Source organism: Danio rerio, chromosome 2, assembly GCF_052040795.2.
Source record: "Danio rerio strain M-AB ecotype USA chromosome 2, GRCz13ab, whole genome shotgun sequence".
Lineage (NCBI taxonomy): Eukaryota > Metazoa > Chordata > Actinopteri > Cypriniformes > Danionidae > Danio > Danio rerio.
Genome location: NC_141022.1, coordinates 6,879,759 through 6,903,370, shown reverse-complemented (window position 1 = coordinate 6,903,370; position 23,612 = coordinate 6,879,759). Strand labels below are relative to the sequence as shown.

Here is a 23,612-nt window from a genome sequence, read left to right as displayed (position 1 = left end):
TATGTTCCTATGTGGTCATATATGAATGCATATATAAAAATATAGCTATTATATTTCAACATATGTTTACATATTAGTAATTCCAATGGTTGAAAATGTATTATTTGCATATAAATGAGCATTATTTGCTATCCATTTAGGCATGTAGACATGCTGCAGTTCAAAGCGAGCATCAGAATGGGGAAGAAAGGTGATTTAAGTGACTTTGAATGTGGCATGGTTGTTGGTGCCAGACTGGCTGGTCTGAGTATTTCAGAAACTGCTGATCTACTGGGATTTTCATGCACAACCTTCTCTAGGGTTTTCAAAGAATGGTCTAAAAAAGAGAAAATATTCAGTGAGTGGCAGTTCTGTGGGCGCAAATGCCTTGTTGATGCCAGAGATAAGAGGAGAATGGCCAGACTAGTTCCAGCTGATAGAAAGGCAACAGTAACTCAAAAAAACAATCGTTACAACCAAGGTCAGCTGCAGAAGACCACACCAGGTGCCACTCTTGTCAGCTAAGACCAGGAAACTGAGGCTACAATTCACACAGCCTCACCAAAATTGGACAATAGAAGATTGGAAAAATGTTGCCTGGTCTAATGAGTCTCAATTTCTGCTGCGACATTCGGATGGTCGGGTCAAAATTTGATAAAACAATGATCCACCCTGCCTTGAATCAGCTGTTCAGGCTGGTGGTGGTGGTGTAATGTTTTGAGAGATATTTTCTTGCATTACTGTAGACCCATTAGCACCAATTGAGCATGGTGTCAACATCACAACCTACCTGAGTATTGTTGCTGATCATGTCCATCACTTTATGACCACAGTGTACCCATCTTCTGATGTCTACTTTCAACAGGATATCGCGTCATAACGAGTTCACTGTACTCAAATGGCCTCCACAGTCGCCAGTTCTCGATCCAATAGAGCACCTTTGGGATGTGGTGGAACAGGAGATTCTCATCATGGATGTGCAGCCGACAAATCTGCAGCATCTGCATGATGCTATCATGTCATTATGGAGTAAAATCTCTGAGGATAATCTCCATTACCTTGTTAAATCTATGCCACGAAGGATTAAGACCGTTCTGAAGACAATAGGGGTCCAACCTGGTACTAGTAAGGTGTACCTAGTAAAGTGGCCCTTGAGTGTGTATTATACAGTATATATGACAAAATATTTGCATATATTGCCATATATCTGATCGCTAAATGTAGACGCTGGTGGACAGAATTAGGAGCGTGAAATCATGATTCATCATTTATACTGATTTTTCGCACTGTCTGTGTTTGTTGTGGAGGTTTGTGGACAGTCTGCTGAAGGTTGTTCCTCAGGTTCTGGCTCTTCAGGAGCAGCTGAAGAAAGCAGTGCAGGATGGAGACATGGAGACGTCACATGGAATCTGTCGCATTGCTGTAGCTCTGGGAGAAACGCACTGCAGGTTGGACATAATGACTCATACGCATCATTAATCTCCCATTTATAACAGCTTCAGATGACCTCACATGGCCTGGGTCTAATTCATCATTTTGTCTGTTTGGCCAAACCACCTTTCCTGTCCCTCTCATCTCCGCAGGACTCTTCTGGAGAAGGTGGACCACTGGCAGGGCTTTCAGGCTCTAGTGAGCATGATTATGTCCTGCACTGCTACACCTGGACACTATCCAGTGGACGAGACCTCCAGCTCCCTCACGCTCACATTTTGGTACACCCTACAGGTACAAGTCCACCCAGAAACATCACTGAAACATGATGCCGACCAGTGTCTCTTTGGCTTGTGTGAGTGCCTTTATTAACCTAAAGAATTTGATAAAGGTAGATTCCTTCTATAAATAAATCACATTTCTCAGTGAAAGCCTCTGACATCACAAATATGCAAATTAGGAAGTTAACACAGGTTTAGGCTAGTATAGTGAATATGAAGAGCTAGGATTAGTAACACTGCAAAAAATGCTTTTCTCACTTTGTTTCTAGTCCAAACATCTGCAAATTCTTAAATCAAAAAGCATCTTCCAGAAAAGCAAAAAATAGTGGCTTGTTTTACGAAATAAAATGCCAAAATTAAGTGAGTTTATCCTTAGCAAGTTGGAGCTAAAGTCAGCTGGACACGACCCTCCAGGACCTACTTTGGACACCCCTGCTTTAGACTTTCAGTTCTATACATGCTTAAACCACTTACACACTTAAGTAAACAAAAAAGTACACTAGTAACCGGGTAAAACTATAGTAAAATGACCACACACACATACACACTATACTCCATATAAAAGCCAGAAACTGAGCTTCTTTTGCACTGCAACTGTTGATCAGCTCAAAAATACATATTGTACCTCTTCTCAACCAGGAAAACTATCTTAGTGGTGTAATAAAAATATTAATACGTTTTATTTAAAGGAGCCTTTCTAGCAACTCAAGGGCACTGTACAATCAACAAGAGCAATAAAACAACAAGAGAAATAATAAAATATACACAGCAATAAGGCAGATAAAATTAAGTGTTAAAAGTTATCTTAAAAAAGTGGGTTTTGAGTCTTGATTTGAATAGTGTGAGGGAGTCAATGTTTCTGATGGCAGGTGGTAATGAGTTCCAAAGCCTCGGAGCAGAGCGGCTAAATGCTCTGATGCCCATAGTTGAAAGACGAGAAGAGGGAACAGACAAGTGGAGGGAGGAAGAAGATCGCAGGGTGCGAGAAGGAGCAAAAATGTGCAAGAGGGCAGACAAATATGGAGGGGCAAGATTGTGGATGGCTTTGAATGTTAACATCAAGATTTTTAAGTCATGTAGTTGATATTTGTGTTTTTTAAGGATGATATAACATCACTGGATGCTGAGAGGCAGACGCTGTACCTGCAGATCTACAGGCCGCTGTACTTCCAGCTGGTGGATGTTCTGCTGCAGAAAGCCTGTTTTCCCAGAGACGAGGATTTTACCGCATGGTCTGCAGATGATAAAGAGCAGTTCAGGACCTACAGGTTCAGCTCACTTTTTAAAGCTACCGTGAAGTGCTTTGAGATGTGCATTTTATGTTCCATGTTTGGCGTAATCTATTCAATGGGCTGCAAGGTGGCGCCTGTCGCTAGTTCAAGCCTCGGCTGGGTCAGTTGGCATTTCTGAGTTTGCATGTTCTCCCCGTGTTGGTGTGGGTTTCCTCCGGGTGCTCTGATATCCCCCACAGCCCAAAAGACATGAGCTATAGGTGAATTGGGTAAACTAAATTATCCGAATTGTATGTGTGCGAATGGGTGTATGTGGGTGTTTCCCAGCACTGGGTTGCAGCTGAAAGGGCATCCGCTGCATAAAACATATGCTGGATTAGTTTGTGGTTCATTCCACTATGGCGACCCCAGATTAATAAAGGGACTAAGCTGAAAAGAAAATGAATAAATGATCTGTTCAATCTTTTTTTTGTTTTACTTGCATCATTATACAATAACAAGCGAGTTTAATTGGATTTCAGGGTTGACATCTCAGATACTCTGATGTATACATATGAGCTGCTGGGCCCAGAGCTCCTCAGAAACCTGTACGATAAACTAGGCACACTGCTGACGAACTCAACACATCCATCCTCATGGCAAGTCAGTCTTTAATCACAAATATGGTCTATGTATAATGTACAGTTGAAGTCAAAATGATTCGCCCTCCTGTGAATTTTTCTCTTTCAAATATTTCCCAAAGTATGTTTACAGATTCAGGAATTTTTCAGAGTATTTCCTATGATATTTTTTCCTCTGGAGAAAGTCTTGATAAAATTTATAAAAGCAGTTTTAATTTTTTAAAACCATTTTAAGATCAATAATTCAAGCCCCCTTAAGCAATATTTAGTTTTTCGATCGTCTACAGAACAACCCACTGTTATACTATGATTTTCCTAACTTGCCTAATAAGCCTAGTTAAGCCTTTAAATGTCAATTTAAGCTGAATACTAGCATCTTAATAGTATGTAAATTTCTAGTGAAATGGTGTCATAATGACAAAGATAAAAGAAATCAGTTATTAGAAATGAGTTATTAAAACTATTATGCTTTAGTAATGTCTTGAAACAAATCAGAAACAGAAATTGGGGAAAAATTGGGGCGGGGGCTAATAGATAATTCTATCTTGGACTGTAAATGTTGTGCAATCTATTAAACTGCACCTCTTTGTCCCGTCTCTGTTGTGGAGGATATAGAGACTCTGCTGTTTGGCTTTCAGTCCATCGCTGAGACCGTAGATGTCAGCTATTCGGACGTCATTCCAGGACTGATCGGATTGATTCCTCTCATCACAGCAAACAACATTCAGCTGGCCGAGACCATCATGTTCACCATAGGTACTAGACTTATGCAGATATTCATTACTCATTGTTCATTAATATGTCCTGATAATGAACTGGCACAATATTGGTATCTTGTTCACTTCAAATTACAGCAAATCATTTTTATAGGCATACTTTTGACATATGAATTCAAGGTCTGGAAAATACTAAAATACAAACATAGATCCTTGAAGGTTTATGGTGTTATTTCAACAACTGTACTGTGCTGCTTAAAAACTGAATAAAAAAAAGGAAAATTGTAATTTTAAAACCTTAAAGTTAAATCTATACAATAACTATGACAAACAATGTATGTTATCAACATTTCAGAAACCACATTTGAATATGACCAGTGTTGAATTCAGCATGACTGATTAAAATGGGGGGGTGACGCGGTGGCGCAGCAGGTAGAGCTGTCGCCTCACAGCAAGAAGGTTGCTGGTTCGAGCCTTGGCTGGAACAGTTGGCGTTTATGTGTGGAATTTGCATGTTCTCCCTGTGTTCACGTGGGTTTCCTATGGGTGCTTCGGTTTCCCCCACAGTCCAAAGACATGTGGTACAGGTGAATTGGGTAGGCTAAATTGTCCGTAGTGTATGAGTGTAAATGAGTGTGTGTGGATGTTTCCCAGAGATGGTTTGCAGCTGGAAGGTCATTCACTGCTTAGAACATGCGCTGGATAAGTTGGCGGTTCAATCAGCTGTAGCGACACCAGATTAATAAAGAGACTAAACCGAAAAGAAAATGAATGAATGAATGATTAAAATGGTCAAGGTTTTTGAAAACGACACATTTAAGACATCATCGCTGACATTTTAATGTAAATATTAAGTGTAAGGAAAATGTAAAAGCTGCAGTAGGTGATCTGCCTAAATGCTTACGAGGTAGCATAATATGTTTGATACACAGTCCCTCCCCTCCCCCTCCATCCAAAGCCACCTGAAATCTCGAACACGCACATTAAAGATGACAGAGACCCATTAGATCAGGGCTATTCAATTGGCGGCCCGCAGACCGAAATTAGCCCCCGAGGCGATTTGTACCGGTCCTCCAAATTGTGTGACCAAGACATCAAAACTACATTTAATTAAGTCGAAAAATAGCAAATTTATAGTTATGAAATGATGTACTTCTGTTCAATACACCAATTTGAAAAGTTCACTTGAGGAAACAAGACTCAGCACTGAATGTGTGTGTGAATGGTGTATATATAGTCCATGTAATCAGTGATGATGAACTACAGCTGTGTGTGTGTAATCAGGAGGTGAACTGAAACAGGTGTGTGACTGCAGGACAGCATGGGATTTGTAGTCCGGGTGAATGACAGGGAGCGTTCTCCAGGAGCCTGCATGGGCTAACTGCTGCTGATCATAACAATAAGTCATGAACACATGTGGATGAGTAAAGCATGGCATCATTTATTTTTAGATGGGATGAAACTCTTTAAAATTAACATTTATTTTTATGTCTGCACAAATGGTGAGGTTAAACTCTCCTGCTGTCCTCATTTCCTGCAGGCTCATTGGCCGAGTGGTTGTCTGATCATTCGCCCATGTTAGCAAATGTCCTGCCGGTGGTCCTGCAGGGTCTCTCGAACCCGGATCTGTCCGTGGCTTGTGTCTCAGCTCTGAAGAGAATCTGCAGGGAGTGTCGACATGACCTGCACCTTCACGCCAATGACATCATTGTCGTGTCACAGGTTGTAGAAGCTGTAGCACCACAACAGCTGTATTAAACCAATATAACATACTAATGTACAAAACTCACGTTGATCTTTTTTGGTTGTAGGCGGTGCTTGTTAAAGACATCCATAAAGTAAGTGCAGAAATTGTGTATTAATTATATTTGGTAATGCTATAAGTTATGCTGAGTTTACACCAAACGCAAATTAAGTATTTGCTTGAGTAGATTACATACATTTTAAGTCAGAATTATTAGCCTACCTGAATTATTAGACCCCCTGTTTATTTTTTTCCCCCAATTTCTGTTTAACGGAGAGAAGATTTATTGAACACATATCTAAACATAATAGTTTTAATAACTCATTTCAAATCACCGATTTACTGTATCTTTTTCATGATGAAAGTAAATAATATTTGACTAGATATTTTTCAAGACACTTCTATACAGCTTAAAGTGACGTTTAAAGGCTTAACTAGGTTAATTAGGTTAACTAGGCAGGTTAGAGTAATTAGGCAAGTTCTTGTATAATGATGGTTTGTCCTGTAGACTATCGAAAAATACATAGCTTAAAGGGGCTAATAATATTGTCCTTAAAATGGTGTTTAAAAAATTAAAAACTGCTTTTATTCTAGCCAAAATAAAACAAATACGACTTTCTCCAGAAGAAAAAATATTATCAGACATACTAGGAAAAATTCCTTGCTCTGTTAAACATCATTTGGGAAATATTTAGAATGGAAAAAAATTCAAAGGGAGCTAATAATTCTGACTTCCAACTGTACAATGTCAGTGCAATGTTTGCAAAAAAATGCACAAAATTATCTCAGTTATGTATTCTGCATTCAAAAATTAAATTAATATTTTCAAGCATTACAAATACCATGATACATGTGCATGACATCGCTATTTTCACAAAATCAAAACCGAAAAACACACCACCTGTATGTAGGTGATGCACTCTTTTCCTGTCCATATGCACTAGACACCTTCATATAAGCACAAAAAACAGACTTGTCATAGCATTTATTTATTGCAACTCTAAGGATTTGAAGTACTTTTTTAAAAAATTCGACTTGAGCAAAACATTTGTGTGAGACGAAAACATCTCAAGTAATATAGAGCGAGTGACGCATTTCGAGTAACTCTTTGAATGCAGCATTACACTAATAACGATATTAAATATGATTATATTGTCTAATGTTTAAAGGTGCTGTATGTAAGTTTTTGGCCCAATTCTATTTTTGTAGAAAAATAGAATTGTCTGCCTCAGCTCCGGCGGCGAGAGGGTCAAAACTCGCTATATTGATCTCAAAATTAAAGGAGCTGTTGCAGCTTATCATATCAGTTACATTCCCGCATAAAACATGCTTTCTAGTGTGAAAATGTTGCCCACTTTTCATGAAATTCATTTAACAATGGAAGATCAAGTTGCATGTGGTGTGGCTTCGCTCCACTTAATTATCCAATCTGTCCATATGCCTGAAATATCCTGAAGCAGCAATACTGTTTTGTATTGTCGCATGAGACGCGTCGTAGCTCATTATCATAAAGTTGACTTGATTTCAACTCTCCTCAACGCCCACCCCGGCGAAAACACACCGCGCTGCTCCTCGACGCTTGCCGCCACTGACTCCCATTGAAAATTAATGACTTCCGGCTACTTTGACGCTTTTGCCGCTTTCGGTGTGAATGTACAGTGAAGGGCGTCACGCACCGGATGCGGCGCTCTGTGCCGCGACACGGTGTGCACATTCACATGTTATTTAAAATGAAACTATTCAAATGCCGCTCTGTGGCGCGGCAAAAATATGAACAGTGTCCTGAGTCATGGTTGTGTACCCTGATAGAAACCCATGTTTAGAATTCTAAAATGCATGACGCTTCCTGGCGTGATGCTTTGCGTCACCAAGCGGCGCTTCTGGAGTGCGACCTGCTTTAGCCCTACGCCTTCAAGCTAAAGAGAATTGGGACACCCCTACCCCTTCACGTGAACACGCAAAACGTGAAGGGGAAGGGTTAAGGGGTAGAATTGGAATTGGGCCATTGACTCCTCTAAAGCATAAAAATACCATAATATGTTTGCAGATATTTAAGAAATATGACAAGTGAACATTTTATCAGTGTGATAACATTTTATCAATTTGTTTTTCAACAAGTGAAAAACAATGCTGAAGTCAGATATTCTGCTTTGAAAAATGTGCTTTCCGTGTTGGAACGCTCTTATTTTTGGTAATTTTAATCTGTCAAATGGGGGAGTGGAGAGTATGAGACTGATTCCAGTTATGCTGAAGGGACAGACAGAGTCTTCGCTGGGGCCAGCTTCCAGCCTCCACCGCTGAGACTGCAGCTCTGCACAAGACTTTTGGCCAGCGGAGAAATTAAAATGGTCGTGCCCAACTGAGTCTGTTTCTCTCGAGGTTTTTTTCTTCACTCTCCTATCGGTGAAGTTTTTTTTCCCTCTCCGCTGTCGCCACTGGCTTGCATAGTTCCGGATCGGTAGAGCTGCGCATCGATGAATTTGCTGTTCAGTGTTTGGACTTTCAGTAATGATTTTAAACCACACTGAACTGAGCTAAACTGAACTGAACTTAAACACTAAAAACTGAACTAACCTGATCCAGTTACTATGACCATTTATGTGAAGCTGCTTTGACACAATCTACATTGTAAAAGCGCTATACAAATAAAGCTGAATTGAATTTAATTGAATTGAATTGAATGCCAGTTTAGCCAATTATATCTGCTGCTGCTTTCAGTATGTGGCAGTAAATGTCAAGTAAAATGGCATTCAAACTCACATTTTTAGCATTTTACACTGAATAAAGCACACATGGTGTACCTGATGTGATCATTGTCATAGTTTTCTGTTGTTCACCTGTGAGAAACAGAAGCCGTTTCTAATATATATATTTGTGGTGTTGGTTAGGACGAAAACTCCTTTTATTCCTTCTATCGGGTGTCGTTGCTTTTATTTAGAACACGGTTTAAATCACTCGCTCCTGTCCTCAATCTGGCAACCTGCGCTTGCATTTTTGATCCAGGAGTGCAATACCTAGTTTAACCAATGGGTGTCAAAATGAAATACTGCACCTTTAACCATCCAAGCACTTTGAAAAATAAAGTTGGTTACTTATTTTTATTTGTATTATTTATCTTTTTATGAAGACGTACACATTTTTGAGTTAGAACATTGATTATGCACTTTTTGGGGAGTTTAGATTCATTGGTTAATTTAAATCTTACTTAGTTTTTTGTGAACATAGTCTACATTCATGATCATTTCTTTAAGCAAATGCACAAATTTAAACACTTTACTAAAGCCTTAAATGTTCTGTTCATTGAAAAAAGTAGATTTTATGCTTAGATCAAGCTATTATTTATCAAAAGCTTACATTTAAAGCGTGGTTTTATCTGTAATGCCTATTCAAAGACTCACATTTTTTTCAGACTCACTACAAAATTATATTTTTGTAGTTTACCCTGAGATGGTCTAGCAATTTTTTTTAGTTTTTGACCATTTAGACTAAAATAATAAAATTTTAAAAATGATTGAGCGTTGTCAAAAAAGAATACATTTGAAAATATATTAAAACTGTTTTCTAATATTAATTGTAATTATATTTAGCAATACTATCAATTTTACGATCAGAGATTTATTTTTAAAACAAAATTAATAATAAACGTCATTTCATATAGTGTCTTTAAAAGTAGCATCTCAAAGCTCTTTACAAACATAGCAAAAGTTTCTTTAATTTTGTTTCTTTGATGTTTTTAAATGCACATATCTTTTACTTATGGACTTTTTATGAGTAGTGTAAATTTTTCAATTCATTTGAATTAATTGAATTGCATTTGATCTGCTTATCACAGAGTCCTCAATGCATGTGGATAATGCAGGCTCTAGGTTTTCTGCTCTCAGCCCTGCCCCGTGAAGAGATTCTAGGGAAGCTGCTCTCTCTGGTCACCCCTCACATCCAACAGCTGGAGAAACTGGCCAGTGAACCGGTGAGGACCAACAAACCAAATCACTGTATACTTCATGTAATCCGTTTAAAGGGATAGATCATCCAAAAATTTAAATGCTGTTATTAATTACTAATGTTCATGTCGTTTCAGACCTTTGTTCATATTCAGAACACAAATTAAGGTAGTTTAGATGAAATCAGAGAGCTCTCTCATTCACCATAGACAGCAATGATCCTGAGAGATTTAAAGTTCAGAAAAGGAACCAATAATTTTGTTTAACTGTAATAATATAAAGCTCCAAGTATTTTTTTTTCTGGCAAAAACCTTTAAAAAAACAAATTTGCCTATATCTTTTATATTAGATCAGGGTGCATGTTCACTATAGGCAATATTACCCTTACACTGTAAAAGAAATCTTTTAATTAAAAGTTTCCGTATTTTGTGTTTTTCGATTATTTACGGTTGTGAATTGCATTATGAGGTGTTGATCTCTGCTTTGTCGAATTCTGATGTTGAAAATTCATCTCTGCAGTTCAACAAAGTGACTTTTATTGACAATTTAGTAGGTTAAAATAGTATGATATACAGAGAAACAAGTCTGTAAAATAACAGAAAGTGTACTGGTAGCTTATTGCAAGGTTTGTGTAGCATAATATACAACACCAACCCAGACAATATATCACTTTAAACTATTAAAAATGTTCATAAAATTCACCTTTTCAACTTTTCAAGGTCAAAAGTTGTTGGAAGAAAGATTAAGGTCCCGTAATGCAATTCAAAAGCATAAATAATAGGGGGAAAAAAATTAAATAAAAACGTCAGTCGCAAAAAAACTGCTAACTTACTGATATTTTTTACAGTGTAGAGTCAGCACCACAACAAACTACGTTAGGAGTTTTTTTCACTGCGGATTAAACGGATTGTTATTGAAATGACTAGATTTTTACAAGCAAAATGTCACCAAGGAAAGGAAAATATAAAAACGTATTTATTTCATTACATAGTAATGCTTTTTCACCTAATGTTTTAGTATAGAATTAAAAAAATGCAGTTACAAATAAATTTAAATATTAGACTTAATTATTTTATGAATTTTGAAGCTAAATTTAAGATTCAGGAGGCAGAGACAGTCAAAATAGATATAGAGAAGACAAAATGTCCCTAAATATAATTTTTTAACCTAATTTTCCCCTAATAACTCATTTCTAATGACTGATTTCTTTCATCTTTACCACGATTAAGTACATAATATTTGTCTAGATATGCTTCAAGACATTAAAAGGCTAGGTTAATTAGGCACGTTGGGGTAATTAGACAAGTCATTGTATAACGATGGTGTAACAGTGTTGTGACACTAACAACAGGGGTGCGGATCCAAATGCAGGTTTATAAGGGAGGTCAGGTAAGCAATGGCCAACACAGGGGTAAACAGATGTATGCAGGCAATCCAGAAACGTAGTCAAAGTAACAGGCGAGTGGTCAGAAGGCAGGCGGCAGACAGGGACAAATAGGCGAGGATCAAAACACTGCAAAGCAAGATAAAGGAAACGCGTTGCAATGTCACTTAACAGAAAACAAGACTCAGCAACTAGAGTGAGTGTTAGTGCTGCTTAAATAGTGTGTGTAATCAGTCCTTGACAGTCCTCTGGTGGTGTGTATGCAATTAGTCAGGATCATGAACGTGTGTGAGCGGAGTGCATGTATGAAGTTGTAGTCCATAAAATGGCAGATTTGTAGTCCGTTAGCAATTGTGCATGTTTTCCAGCGATCTATGGTGTTTAGATCGCTGATGATTGTGACAGATGGTTTGTTCTGTAGACAATCGAAAAAATATATAGCGTAAAGGGGCTAATAATATTGACCCTAAAATGATTTTAAAAAATTAAAAACTGAATTTATTCTAGCCGAAAACAAACAAACAAGACTTTCTCCAGAAGAAAAAATATTATCAGACATACTGTGAAAAATTCCTGCTCTGGAAAATATTTGAATAAAAAAATCACAAGAGGACGAATCATTATGACTTCAACTGCATATAAGCAGAGAAAAACTGTTGCTTTTTACTCAGTATTTCTACTTTCTTTCTGTTTTCTTTGATGCAGCCCAGCTCTGCTAATAAGCTTCTTATAGTCCACATCCTTGGACTGCTTTCCAATCTCTTCTCCACATTTGACCTAAACAAGCAAAGTGAACGACTGGAGGTGATGAGGCATGTCCAAACACAGCCACTCGACAACAACCCGGTATGAAAACCCATCAGTTTGTTTATTTATTAGCAAGCAGCTTTAAATCAAACAAGACCAACTCTCTTCAAATGCACCAGACACTTTTTTTATTACCAACACTCCATGCAATTCTAAGTGGGCTTGACAAACCAGCTGTAGCACACACTCTATCTTCTCCGTATGAGGAAAAATGAATAAATAACCACACCTCACTTCTATCTCTCTTCTTATCCTCACTTCTAAGTCACTTTTGGATAAATGAGTAAATGTATGGTTTCTCAGCGGTTGTGGTTGTTTTTAGGTGGTGGTTGTCCTGCAGCAGGCCTTCCCTCTGATCCAGACTGTCCTCAACAAGTGGCTGAGTGATCCTGAAGTGGTGGAGGTCAGTGCTTGGGTTTCCATCGCCCTGTTTTAATGTGCATTTTGAAGTATACATTTGGGGGAGCTTAATTTTTATTTATTTACAATATACTGTAGACATACATTTATTATTTCGATTATATGTAAAAAGGCAAAGTTTACTGCAGTTTTTACTAGAGGTACTTAATTTTTTTATTATTATTACTTTTTATTTTTTATTATTTAAAAAAGAAAATAAAAATCAAAAGGGGGCTAATAATTCTGACTTCAACTGTATGTGAAATCCAAGTGTGAACCTGTATGTCATATATGTCATTTGCATATATTTCCCTGTATCAGATTTCTATATGAGGAATGTGTGTGTGATTATGTGAATGATTCACTCTTCTCTCTCCTCCTCTCAGGCGGTGTGTGCTGGGTTTGAGAAGTCACTGAAGACTCTTATTCATGATTTTGCACCACTGGTGACTCAGCTCTGCGAGCTCATTGGACAGATGTTTAGCGCTTACCCACAAGCCTCAGCTTTAGACCTCACACGACAGGTAAAGAGACAGTCTGAAATACAGAGCACAAATATTTCCTGTTTGCTTAATTTCTAGTGTTTTAAGTGTCATTTCTTTTCACATTCCCCTCTAGTTAGTTCACATATTTGCCTGTGAGAAGGATCTCTTTTCTCCAATCACTGCTCTTTTAGAGCTGATTACCAACATCACCATGTCCATTTTTCAGCTTGGTAAGAGATTTAGAGTTCCTATTAACAGATCAACATGTATTTTTATATTTGTTCTGCGTTCGAAGTGTTCAATCATTTATGGTGACAACATGTTCTTATATTCCAACCCAGAATTTTGCATTACGTTGGTTCCTTTGACAAAAACCCATATGCATTGTGGCTACACATCCTTACACAGTTTGTTCATTATGATCATCTTTACAAGCAAATAACTTTTATCATTAATAAAGTTTAAATAAGGTTCCCAGCAGGCACAGGACATCAATATGACATCAGATTGGTGTTTTACCCCAACGTCGTGGGAAGTTGCATTTTGGGTGGAAAGAAAATCGTGTTGATGTCAGAACCCAACGTCAGACTGACATCAATGTCCAATGTCGCACAGACGTTGCATTTTGGTCACTTTCCAATGCATTTTAAAAACAACCAAATATCAACGTTGTGTGGACGTCACCTCTATGACATGAATCAGACGTTGGATTTCGGTTGCCATACCTGACGAATAAATGGCTATTGAGAAAACAGTTAATCAGACCATCTGCAGCATGAGGATAAAGAACGAGCCTCCTTCATTTGTCCGCTTTAATTTACTTTTACTCCTTTACTTTGGTGCATAAGGAAACAGTGTTGTACACACTCCACTGAAGACATTCATTACCCTACATATTTAATTTCATTTGTTAAGTGTGTTTATAAAACTATTTCTAAATTCAGCTCTAATTTCCACCAAACAAATAAATGGTCAAAAATAATAAAGTGAGGTCAAAAAAACGTATATGATGCAAACACACGTCCTGTTCTTAAGCCCTTTAGGGTGATAAAAACGTCTCCAAAACCCAACAGGTGGACAAATCTAAGCTTGTTTTTATTAAAACAAATACAAATATACCTATAATAAATAATACTGCTAATATTAATAACATTATACAAATGCAAATTGTCATGAGTAAATTGAAAAAAGCCCCAACGAGATGAAAGCATGGAGGTAGTGTTTCTTTATATTTATGTAGAAAATAATCATTTTTGATTAACATTTAATCCTTTAATTTTTCCATATGTAAAGATATTTGTGTATTGATGTACATCCTGTGTGTATTAAGCAATGTGAAAGCGTTTGGACCTGCATAGGCTCACACTCTGCGCTGGACTATAGACCTGCTTTTAGTTGGTCCATGGCGCAGTCTATTTCAGTTCCTCAAAATAGCAACGCGCCAACAATGCACCTTAACACATCGCAGTATATTAATGTGCTAAAAAAAATTCTATCAACATTAAAATGTCTTTACATTAGTGTAATGATGTGACATGCTAACATTTAAACATTTTTTTAAAGAAATGTTACTTTGAAAATATTTAAACAAATTATAATTTAACAAAAAGCTATACGACTTGCTTTGAGAAACAGTGGTTGCAATGTTGAGATCACAATCTAGTCTCAAAAATGTAAAAATTGTTCAAGATTAAAACTGCACAATCGTTTTTTTATTTTTTATTTTAAAGGGCACCTATTTTACCCCTTTTACAGGATGTCAGATAAGCTTTTGGTGCCTCCAGAATGTATCTGTAAAGTTTCAACTCCAAATACCTATCGGATTATTTAATATATAATGTAGAATCTGCCCATTTTGCTGTCCGACGATAATGTAGCTGTTTTTGTAGCCTGTGGCTTTAAATGCAAATGAGCTGCTTCTTCCCGCCCACTTCTTCGACGTTCTTGTCTGCTTCTCATGTGTTACTTCATATAAACAGCCGTCAAAGACAGACTCGGATGAAGTTGAAATACAGCTCATTAGTCCAAAGTACTACGCAAGTTTATTTGATGTATTTGTGGTGGAGTTTATTCAAGCCTTTCTGAAATGATGAGACACACACACACAACTACACATACACACACACACACATGTGGCCGTGGTGATTATAGCGAAAAATTAAGAATTACAGCGATTTTACTGTCTTTATTACAAACATGCTCTGTTTTAAAAACGGTTTAAACTTTAATTATTGATAATAATTGATCATTTTAAATTCATTATTGAGGTGCAGCTTTTCACAGAGAGATGTAACATATGTTTTAATCCCAGTTTATTTGCAAAAAAATTGTTCTGTAAACAAGCGTATACATATTACCATAGAAACATGGCACCTGTCAATCAATTCGGTGGGCGGGGAAAAGCGCACTCCTACATCACATTGTGGTGGGCCTCAAAATCTCTGGGATGTGAGTCCTATTTTAAGATCAGTAAATTTTAAAAACAAGACTTGTTGGGTTTATATCACTCTAATATGACCATGGACACACTATAATTACACAGTTTTGTCCAAACAGCTTACTAAAGATGATTTTCATCATAGGTGCCCTTTAATGTTTATCTTTAGAGTGATTCTAACCATGTGTAAATGTTTTTGTAGGCTCTAGAGATCATCCAGATGTGGTGGAGTCATTCATGCAGCTTCACACTCAGGTCGGGGCGCTACCATTTGTTTGACACTAGTCTGAATATTTGCATACATTATATATGCAGCATATTTTACTTTCATTTCTCTAAATTATCTATCATTTTATACTATGTACTACTTTTTTAGAGCTCTTTTGGAAAGATGACCTCTAATGTCTTTCCAGGTTTTGAAAAGAAAGGCAGACCTTTATCTTTCAGACCATCTTGATATCAAAGCTGTTTTCTACTGTGGTGAGCGTCACGTCATCAGACATTCAATCAACCCCAACATTATTTTATATTGATCCGTTCATTAACTGTCTGTGTCGTAGGAATCTTATCTTTCAAATTTCCTGAAACTCCAACGCTGAAAGCAACCTGCCTGCTGTTTGTAAGTACTGTACAAAAACAATAACCACAGAACATACATGGAGATAAACTCTTTTTTTTCAGTGTTTGTTTTATTAGTGTTATTAGTTCAGACTGATGTTCTGCACAGACGGAGCTGATCTCTCATTATGAGGATCTTCCTACAGTCAGAGATGTGCTACAGGAGGATGGCAAACTGCTCCTGCAGACCCTGCTGGAGGTCAGATGTTTCCGCATGCTCATTCTATCCATCAGCAAATCACTTACAGACAAAAATCAGCGCCTTCAGACAGATTAGTGTTTGGGATTTTTCAGTTGCATTGATTGTAAACGACAGCTGAATTTTATTAGTGTGTTATTGATTTGTTTGGTCACACTGATTAAGTTAGTTCAGAAGTGACAGATTAAACACACCGAGTACAATGCATATTAATTATAATCTTTCACATACCTTTTAATCTGAAATCAGTATGTATCATTATGGTTTCTAAGCTGTTCCGCAATCACCTGCCACAACCGTCTTTGTAAGACTTTGTAAGTCTTGTATCTCATGTCTTTATATTCCATACTTTGCATATCATAAAGGGCTTTGTGTTGTGAGATCAAATGGATTAGTATCTCTAATGTTATTTTAGATTTTGCCTTTGGTTATATGGTGGCCCTGAATTGTCAAAATGCCTTTTCAGATGCGTAAATTCAAATTTTTTATGAGGGACATAAGTTTTGGAGACAATGAACTCTATTTTGATGATCCATGCGCAAAGTGCAGGGTGCAAATGCGGTAAGGGGGTGTCGGAATCCACTTTTGCTATTTTAGGGATGGAAACATCTGATTTGCGCCATGGCGCATGGTCTAACAGGGTTGAGCTTATTCAGTTGTAGGTGTGTTTTGAGAATAAACCAATCAGAGTGTCACCTCCCATTCCCCTTAAGAGTCAGTTGCGTCGCACCATAGCGCATTTGCTATTTACATGAAAGACTTTGTAAGTGGAAAAACTGAGCGTTAAACAACGCATTAAAAGCGCTGAACAGTTAAACAGAGCATCTACAGCGCGAGAATGAGAGATGAGCCTCCTCAATATTTACTTTCACATTCGCTCTCGTGGATAGGGAAACATGTTGTACGCACAGACATTCATTAGCCTATAAATAATTAACTTTGTTAAGCGCAAATATTAGTTTCAAAACTATTTCAAAATTCAGTTCTAATTTCCTGCAAATGAGTAAATGAACAATAATAACGAAGTGTGCTCAGAAAACTGAGTAATATCTTAAAACACATGCTGTGCCCCATATGGTCTAAAACCTAAAAAGTGAACAAATCTAAGCTTGTTTTTAACAAAACAAATATAAATATGCATATAATAAATAATACTGATAATAATAATAACATTATACAAAAGAAAATTGTCGTGAATAAACAAAAAAAAAAAACTCTCGAGATGAAGAAGGCATGAAAGTTTGTTTTTTATATTTAATTAGGCTAGAAATTAATATGTTTTGTAATATTTTAATCCTTTATATTTTTATCCTATGTATATTTTTATTATATCCTATATATATCCTTAATATTTTAATACTATTTCATATGTAAAGATATTTGCATATTGCTGTACAATAGGCGCACAACTGACACGCTCTGCGCTGGACTTTGTTCTGGTCTATTTAACAGTCTATTACGTGCCATCAATGTGCCTCAACACACCTCCTTTTTTAGACCAGAACACCTATGGGCGCACAAATGAGCGCAAATACATTTGCTATTTAAACAGCGAGGTGCAAAAGGTCAAAACGACTCTTGCCAAGCTGAAACAAGCAAATAACAATTGCATCGCGCCTAGTGCCACATTGCACCGGGTGTATGATAGGGCCTAATGTGTCGATATGACACAATGTGAGGCCGAAATTTTTTTTTAACGTGCAAAAATTATGGACATATTCAGTGTGCAATAACCTTAACGGCTCATTTACACCGAACGTGTCTTTGCTTCTAAAAATGCTTCAGAAAACCACAGCATAAAGCACGAGGGTATCCGAACAGAGCTACTGAGTGGGTTGTTGCTGAATCAGATATGTTTGTGGCCGGAAGTTAGCGAATATAATTTATGTTATTTATAAAATTACCCAATAAATTTAATTTTATTAACGTCCACCCCAACCCTAAACCGAACCATTACAGTAATGTAAAAACAGTAGTTGTATAGAGTATTTTTTATGTTATCTATTAAATTACCCAATACATTTTTTTTATGTCTACCCCAACGTAAACCCAACCGTTACAGTACTGTAAAAATATTAAGTATTGTTGTACAGTGTCACAAAAATGATGCTACATTGATGTATCCTCAGCTGTATCCTATATAGACTTTATCAAATGAGCGCCTGTAAACCGAAACAATTGTCCCACCTCCCAGCTCTGAATTGATTCACTGCTGTGGAACTGACAGTAATGAGCAGCACTGCTGTAAAAGTTGAAGATCTTTTAATTTGACACAGTGTCTAAAAAATTTGGCGCTCATGTCAAAAGATAAAAGAGGCAAACGTAACGATCACACATCCATCAAGTGGGAGTTTGCATTGAAAAACATTAGAAAAGTAACGCATTGAAAAACAATAACGCATTAAAAAAGTAGTGTATTGCAAAACAAATACTTGTTTTGTTTGACCGGCCCCTGAGTCATTGAATCATTTGCTCATGAATTTCTTTTTGTTTACATAAAAATTTGGCCAAAACAAACAAAAAAATTTCTAAAATGCATGAAAAATCATTGAAATTACATAAATTACATAAAAAAAACACATCAAGCATGTGTTTACATTAAAAAAACAATAGAAAAGTAATGCATTGGAAAGGATGACAGAAAAACGATGACAGAGTTTTTATTTTTAGATGTACTGTCTTAAAGTGATTGTCTTTCAGTCACACATGTTTAAAAAATGATAATAAATTATTATATCTTGCATAAATGCATCCAATTTTCAGAAAATGTTTACCTTTTCTTTTTGTTCAAGTCTCTTCTTAAAAACTATTTGCAACCATTAAGCCTTGTAGATGTTGTTTCTATATGTTCTGTTTCTGTTCTGTTTGTTTTTCTACCTGTTGTAAGGCATCCTTGAGCACTGGAAAGACGCTATATAAAATAAACGTATTATTATTATTGTTTAAACTTGAAAAATCAGATGGCAGTGCTTTGAGAACATCTTTACCTCATATGTAAAGACTGAAGCACATAAGAATTGGTGTGTTTGTCCACTGCAGGCCATCGGGGGTCAGAGTCCTCGCAGTCTGGCAGAGCTTTTAGCAGAGGTCTTGTTCTCAGTGAGCAGAAACTGTCCCAGTGTTCTGACTCTGTGGCTCAGAGACGCTCTTCTGCCCTCCGGTTTCCCCAGCTCACATCTCACCGCTGAACACAAAGAGCACTTCTGCCAGCAGATCCTCAGGTTTGAACACAGCATGATCATTAGCACACATTAACACATATTATTACATGACTGTCAGGAATACTTGATTTTGATTGATCGGACACTATTGCATGGCATGTTATTCCCAGATAACAACTGCTGAATAACACAGGCTTATTCTGAACTGGGTACTTCGAATCATCTTGACCGTCAGTGAATACTTTCACATTCATATTTATATTTTGTATAATATGTATGTTAGTGTATGCTCCATTCACCCTAAGCTTTGCCTTTAATTAAATAATTAATAAACTATCACAGCTAAGTAAACAATGTTAACTTTGAAACATCTTGACTGTAAGTAAATATGTTCACATCCATATTTATATGCTTGTCTGTCATGTTGTTGATTGGCGCTGTCTTGTGACTGAAAAATATGTAGGTTAGTGTATGCTCCATTCACCCTTCTCGTTTCTGTCAGCTTTGCCCTTAATTAAATAATTGAAACTATTATGACTAGGAACAATGTTTTAGGTTTAATTTTTACATTAAGTGGCAAGTAGCCATGTAAGAATAAGAAAAATACATCCAGGCGGTTGTTTTCGCAGAATAAAGTCCTTCTGTCTTATACAACAGCCTGACGCCTGGATGTACTTTATCCTTTACTTAACACATATTATTACTTGGCTGTCTGTAATACTTGATTCTGATTGGTTGGTTGCTATTCCAAAGTATGTTATTCCTTGATAACAACCACTGAATAACACATGCTTATTTCAAACTGGGTACTTCGAATCATCTTGACTGTCAGTAAATGTGTTAACATTCATTTTTATAAGTTTGTCTGTCTTGGGTTTGACTGTTTGGCGCCATTTTGTCTCTGAATAATATGTAGGTTGGTGTATGCTCCATTCTACCTTTTCGTTTTTGTCAGCTGTGCCTTTGAAGAAATAATCAAAAGCTCAGAACAATGTTTTGTTTGCTTTTTTTTTTTTTTCATTTTGTGGCAAGTAGCCATGAGACAAAATACATCCAGGCGGTTGTTTTTGCAGAACAAAGTCCTTCAGTTTTATACAACAGCCTGACGCCTGGATGTACTTTATCCTTTACTAAACACATTAACACATATTATTACTTGGCTGTCTGGAATACTTGATTCTGATTGGTCTTTTGCTATTTTCCTAGATAACAACCACTGAATAACACAGGCTTATTTCGAATCGGGTGCTTCAAATCATCCTGGCTGCCAGTAAATGCGTTCGCATCCATATTTATATGCTTGTCTGTCTTGTTCTTGACTGATTGGCCCCATCTTGTGGTGAACTATCAATTTAAACACGTTTACGCTTATTTTTTCTTCTGAACTGTTCACTCAGGGAACAAGTGAGCAAGCGACAGATGAAGGACATTGTGAAAGAGTTTGCTCTGTTGAGTCGAGGACTACAGGGGACCGAATATGCAGCAAACTACTGAGCACACTCTTCAAGGAGGAGCCAGGATGATCTTTGCTCCTTCATTGCTTTGGTATTGGGGGGGATTATTTGTTTTAAATTGAGTCAAGCCACTTTATTAAGTGGAGAACTAGACGCAATCTGTATGGTTGAAATAATTGGCTTCAACTTGGATTTATATAACACTGTGAAATCTTATGTAAACACCACGACAGATCTGTACAAGTTAGAGCTGAGGCTAAAAATCTTTGTGAAATGGATCCTGCCTCCATTCTGAGATTTTTAAAATGCATCACTATTCTCTCTTGAATAGAGTCTAAGCTGTTTTAAATAGCAGACTGTACTCTATGCTAGCTTTTAACAGCAGATGGTGATCTAGACTAGTGTCTAAGTAGTGGCGCCTTAAGTTAGTTTTGAGCGGCAGACGGCGCTCTAGGCTAGCTTTTAACAGCAGACGGCACTCTAGGCTAGCTTTTAACAACAGACGGCACTCTAGGCTAGTTTATAACTACAGGTGGCACTCTAGGCTAGTTTTAAAAAGTATATGGCGCTCTAGGCTAGTTTTATAGAGCAGATGGCGCTCTATGCTAGTTTATAACAGCAGATGGCGCTTTAGGCTTGTTTTTTAATAGCGCTTTATGCCAGTTTTTAACAGCAGATGGTGCTTTAGGCCAGTTTTTAATAGCGCTCTATGCTAGTTTTTAACAGCAGAAGGTGATCTAGGCAAGTTTTTAATAATAGACGGCGCTCTAGGCTAGTTTTTAACAGCAGACGGCGCTCTATGCTAGTTTATAACAGCAGATGGCGCTTTAGGCTAGTTTTAAACAGCAGATGGCGCTCTATGCTAGTTTATAGCAGCAGATGGCGCTCTAGGCTAGTTTTAAACAGCAGATGGCGCTCTATGCTAGTTTATAGCAGCAGATGGCGCTCTAGGCTAGTTTTAAACAGCAGATGGCGCTCTATGCTAGTTTATAGCAGCAGATGGCGCTCTAGGCTAGTTTTAAACAGCAGATGGCGCTCTAGGCTATTTTCAACAGCAGATGGCGAGCTAGGCTAGCCTTAAACTGCATGCCTAAATGTTCATGAGGAAGAGTGCTTGTGTGTTCAGTTAAGTCATATAAATTGGCTTTTTTTGAAATCAGCAAGTGTATCGTGTGTAAAATGATTGATCATCTTATGTCTAAAAGCACGTGAAAAACACAACATGTGACGCTTTCTTAACCGATTTAAATTTGCTTTTAAGCTAGCGACCCTCTGACATTTGTCATTGCTATAGCCACAATCTGCTGTTCTTGCACATGCGTACCACTGTCAATTTATTAAAATCGTTCAATTTTTGCCACTGTGACGATTAATACTGATTAATGCATGTCATTGCCATCACTTGGGGTTCTGGTTAAGAATTGAGCAGTATGCTGGTGCTGCTTGCACAACTGCATTGGGCTCACACATACTCTGCTCCACAACTGGCTGCTAGTTGGGCATTTCTTTCTGTCTCACGCTAAACCAAGTGGACCAAACACAACAGACCGGGTTGATAACCATGCAAAGGAGGGGTTTGGAAAACATGAATCGCTGAACAAATCATATTGGAGTCGTTGGGATAAAGAGGTAAAAATAAATGCATATTACAAGACAATGAAAGTGTTTTTGACCTTGCATACATATCAGCCTGTTGTTGGAAAACCCCAAAACCAAAATATAATCTTTTTTAATGCATAATAAAAATCTTTCTTAGTTGTATCAATGATTTTTTTAAGTTTAAGTGGTGTTTGTAAGGAATTGGATGCAAGCAGAGTACAGCTGTTGGTTAAGCATACAACGCTAATCCATTCAAGAGGGAATAGCAATGCAAAATCATTTACTCAATTTTTTTTTGCCACAGCTCTGTAGCGTTGTCACTTGTTTGTCTTGTTTTCAGAGAAAATATTTAGTTTTAGAATATCCATCAGAACATTGTTTGCTTTATAAAAGCCGTATTATCTACATAGTTTGCTTAGTTTTAGGGCTGTGAATTCGATGATAACTTTGACATTTTAAGGGTTTGTCGAACTCTAGAACTGGTTCTGTGTGAGATTTTTGAACGTTCACTAAAATAACAAAGTCATAAAGAAATAGATTTCCCAAATAAATGTAATTACCTCATAATTAAAACACCCTCAAGCCACTTTTAGTGTCATACTTTCATCCAAACACAGTCTGAGAAGTTTTAAATGTTATCCTGGCTCTTCAGTGCTGTGTAATGTGGTTTGGTAGAGGCCTTTTTTGTTTAAGCTAAAAAACAAACAAACAGCTTAAATCCTTTATAAAACAAGCCTATGGGCTGCCAGGGGGGTTTACGCACGTTTTATCAAATGGGGTGGTGTATCTTTGAAACAGAAATAATTACAATTTTTTCATTAAAAACTCTGATCATGTTATACATGTTCTTGGCTGACCTCTGACTGACTTATTGCACATGATGTAAAATGCCTTCGCATGATAACTAAACGCCAGTAGTGAATTTAAAGTGGAAAACGAGAAGTGGATTGTCTAAGGATTTCACAGTAAGAAAAATTAGCTTGAGTTTTTTTTTAAAAACACAGCCGTATTTTGTTTAAACCATAAATCATCATCATCCATGAGAAATTATTGTTATTTTTATTGCATTCTTTAAAAGAAATGTTTTTTATGATTCTAACAGAAATCCTGCTGAAATCTTACTCA

General features: G+C 37.1%; 1 protein-coding gene across 4 annotated transcripts in view; it reads left to right on the top strand.

Annotated features, from left to right (window-relative positions):
• ipo13a (importin 13a) overlaps positions 1–23,534 on the top strand; it is a 32,958-nt gene extending 9,424 nt beyond the window's left edge. Inside the window, exons 4-21 of one of the 4 annotated variants that reach the window (XR_015478180.1) lie at positions 1,287–1,427; positions 1,563–1,704; positions 2,793–2,959; positions 3,445–3,565; positions 4,152–4,299; positions 5,544–5,981; positions 6,071–6,097; positions 9,836–9,970; positions 12,034–12,174; positions 12,458–12,538; positions 12,921–13,058; positions 13,153–13,249; positions 15,659–15,711; positions 15,870–15,936; positions 16,017–16,075; positions 16,184–16,273; positions 19,313–19,494; positions 20,832–23,334. Coding sequence is in view for 2 of the 4 variants with exons in the window: in XM_087240382.1 (XP_087096508.1) it covers positions 1,287–1,427; positions 1,563–1,704; positions 2,793–2,959; positions 3,445–3,565; positions 4,152–4,299; positions 5,800–5,981; positions 6,071–6,097; positions 9,836–9,970; positions 12,034–12,174; positions 12,458–12,538; positions 12,921–13,058; positions 13,153–13,249; positions 15,659–15,711; positions 15,870–15,936; positions 16,017–16,075; positions 16,184–16,273; positions 19,313–19,494; positions 20,832–20,928 (2,068 nt within the window). In the remaining 2 variants the exon portion in view is untranslated. Of the gene's footprint in view, positions 1–1,286; positions 1,428–1,562; positions 1,705–2,792; positions 2,960–3,444; positions 3,566–4,151; positions 4,300–5,543; positions 5,982–6,070; positions 6,098–9,835; positions 9,971–12,033; positions 12,175–12,457; positions 12,539–12,920; positions 13,059–13,152; positions 13,250–15,658; positions 15,712–15,869; positions 15,937–16,016; positions 16,076–16,183; positions 16,274–19,312; positions 19,495–19,604; positions 19,963–20,831 lie in introns of those variants that run through there. The other 3 variants (XR_015478181.1, XM_087240382.1, XM_087240383.1) reach the window with 3 other exon arrangements.
• The last annotated feature ends 78 nt before the right edge of the window (positions 23,535–23,612 follow it).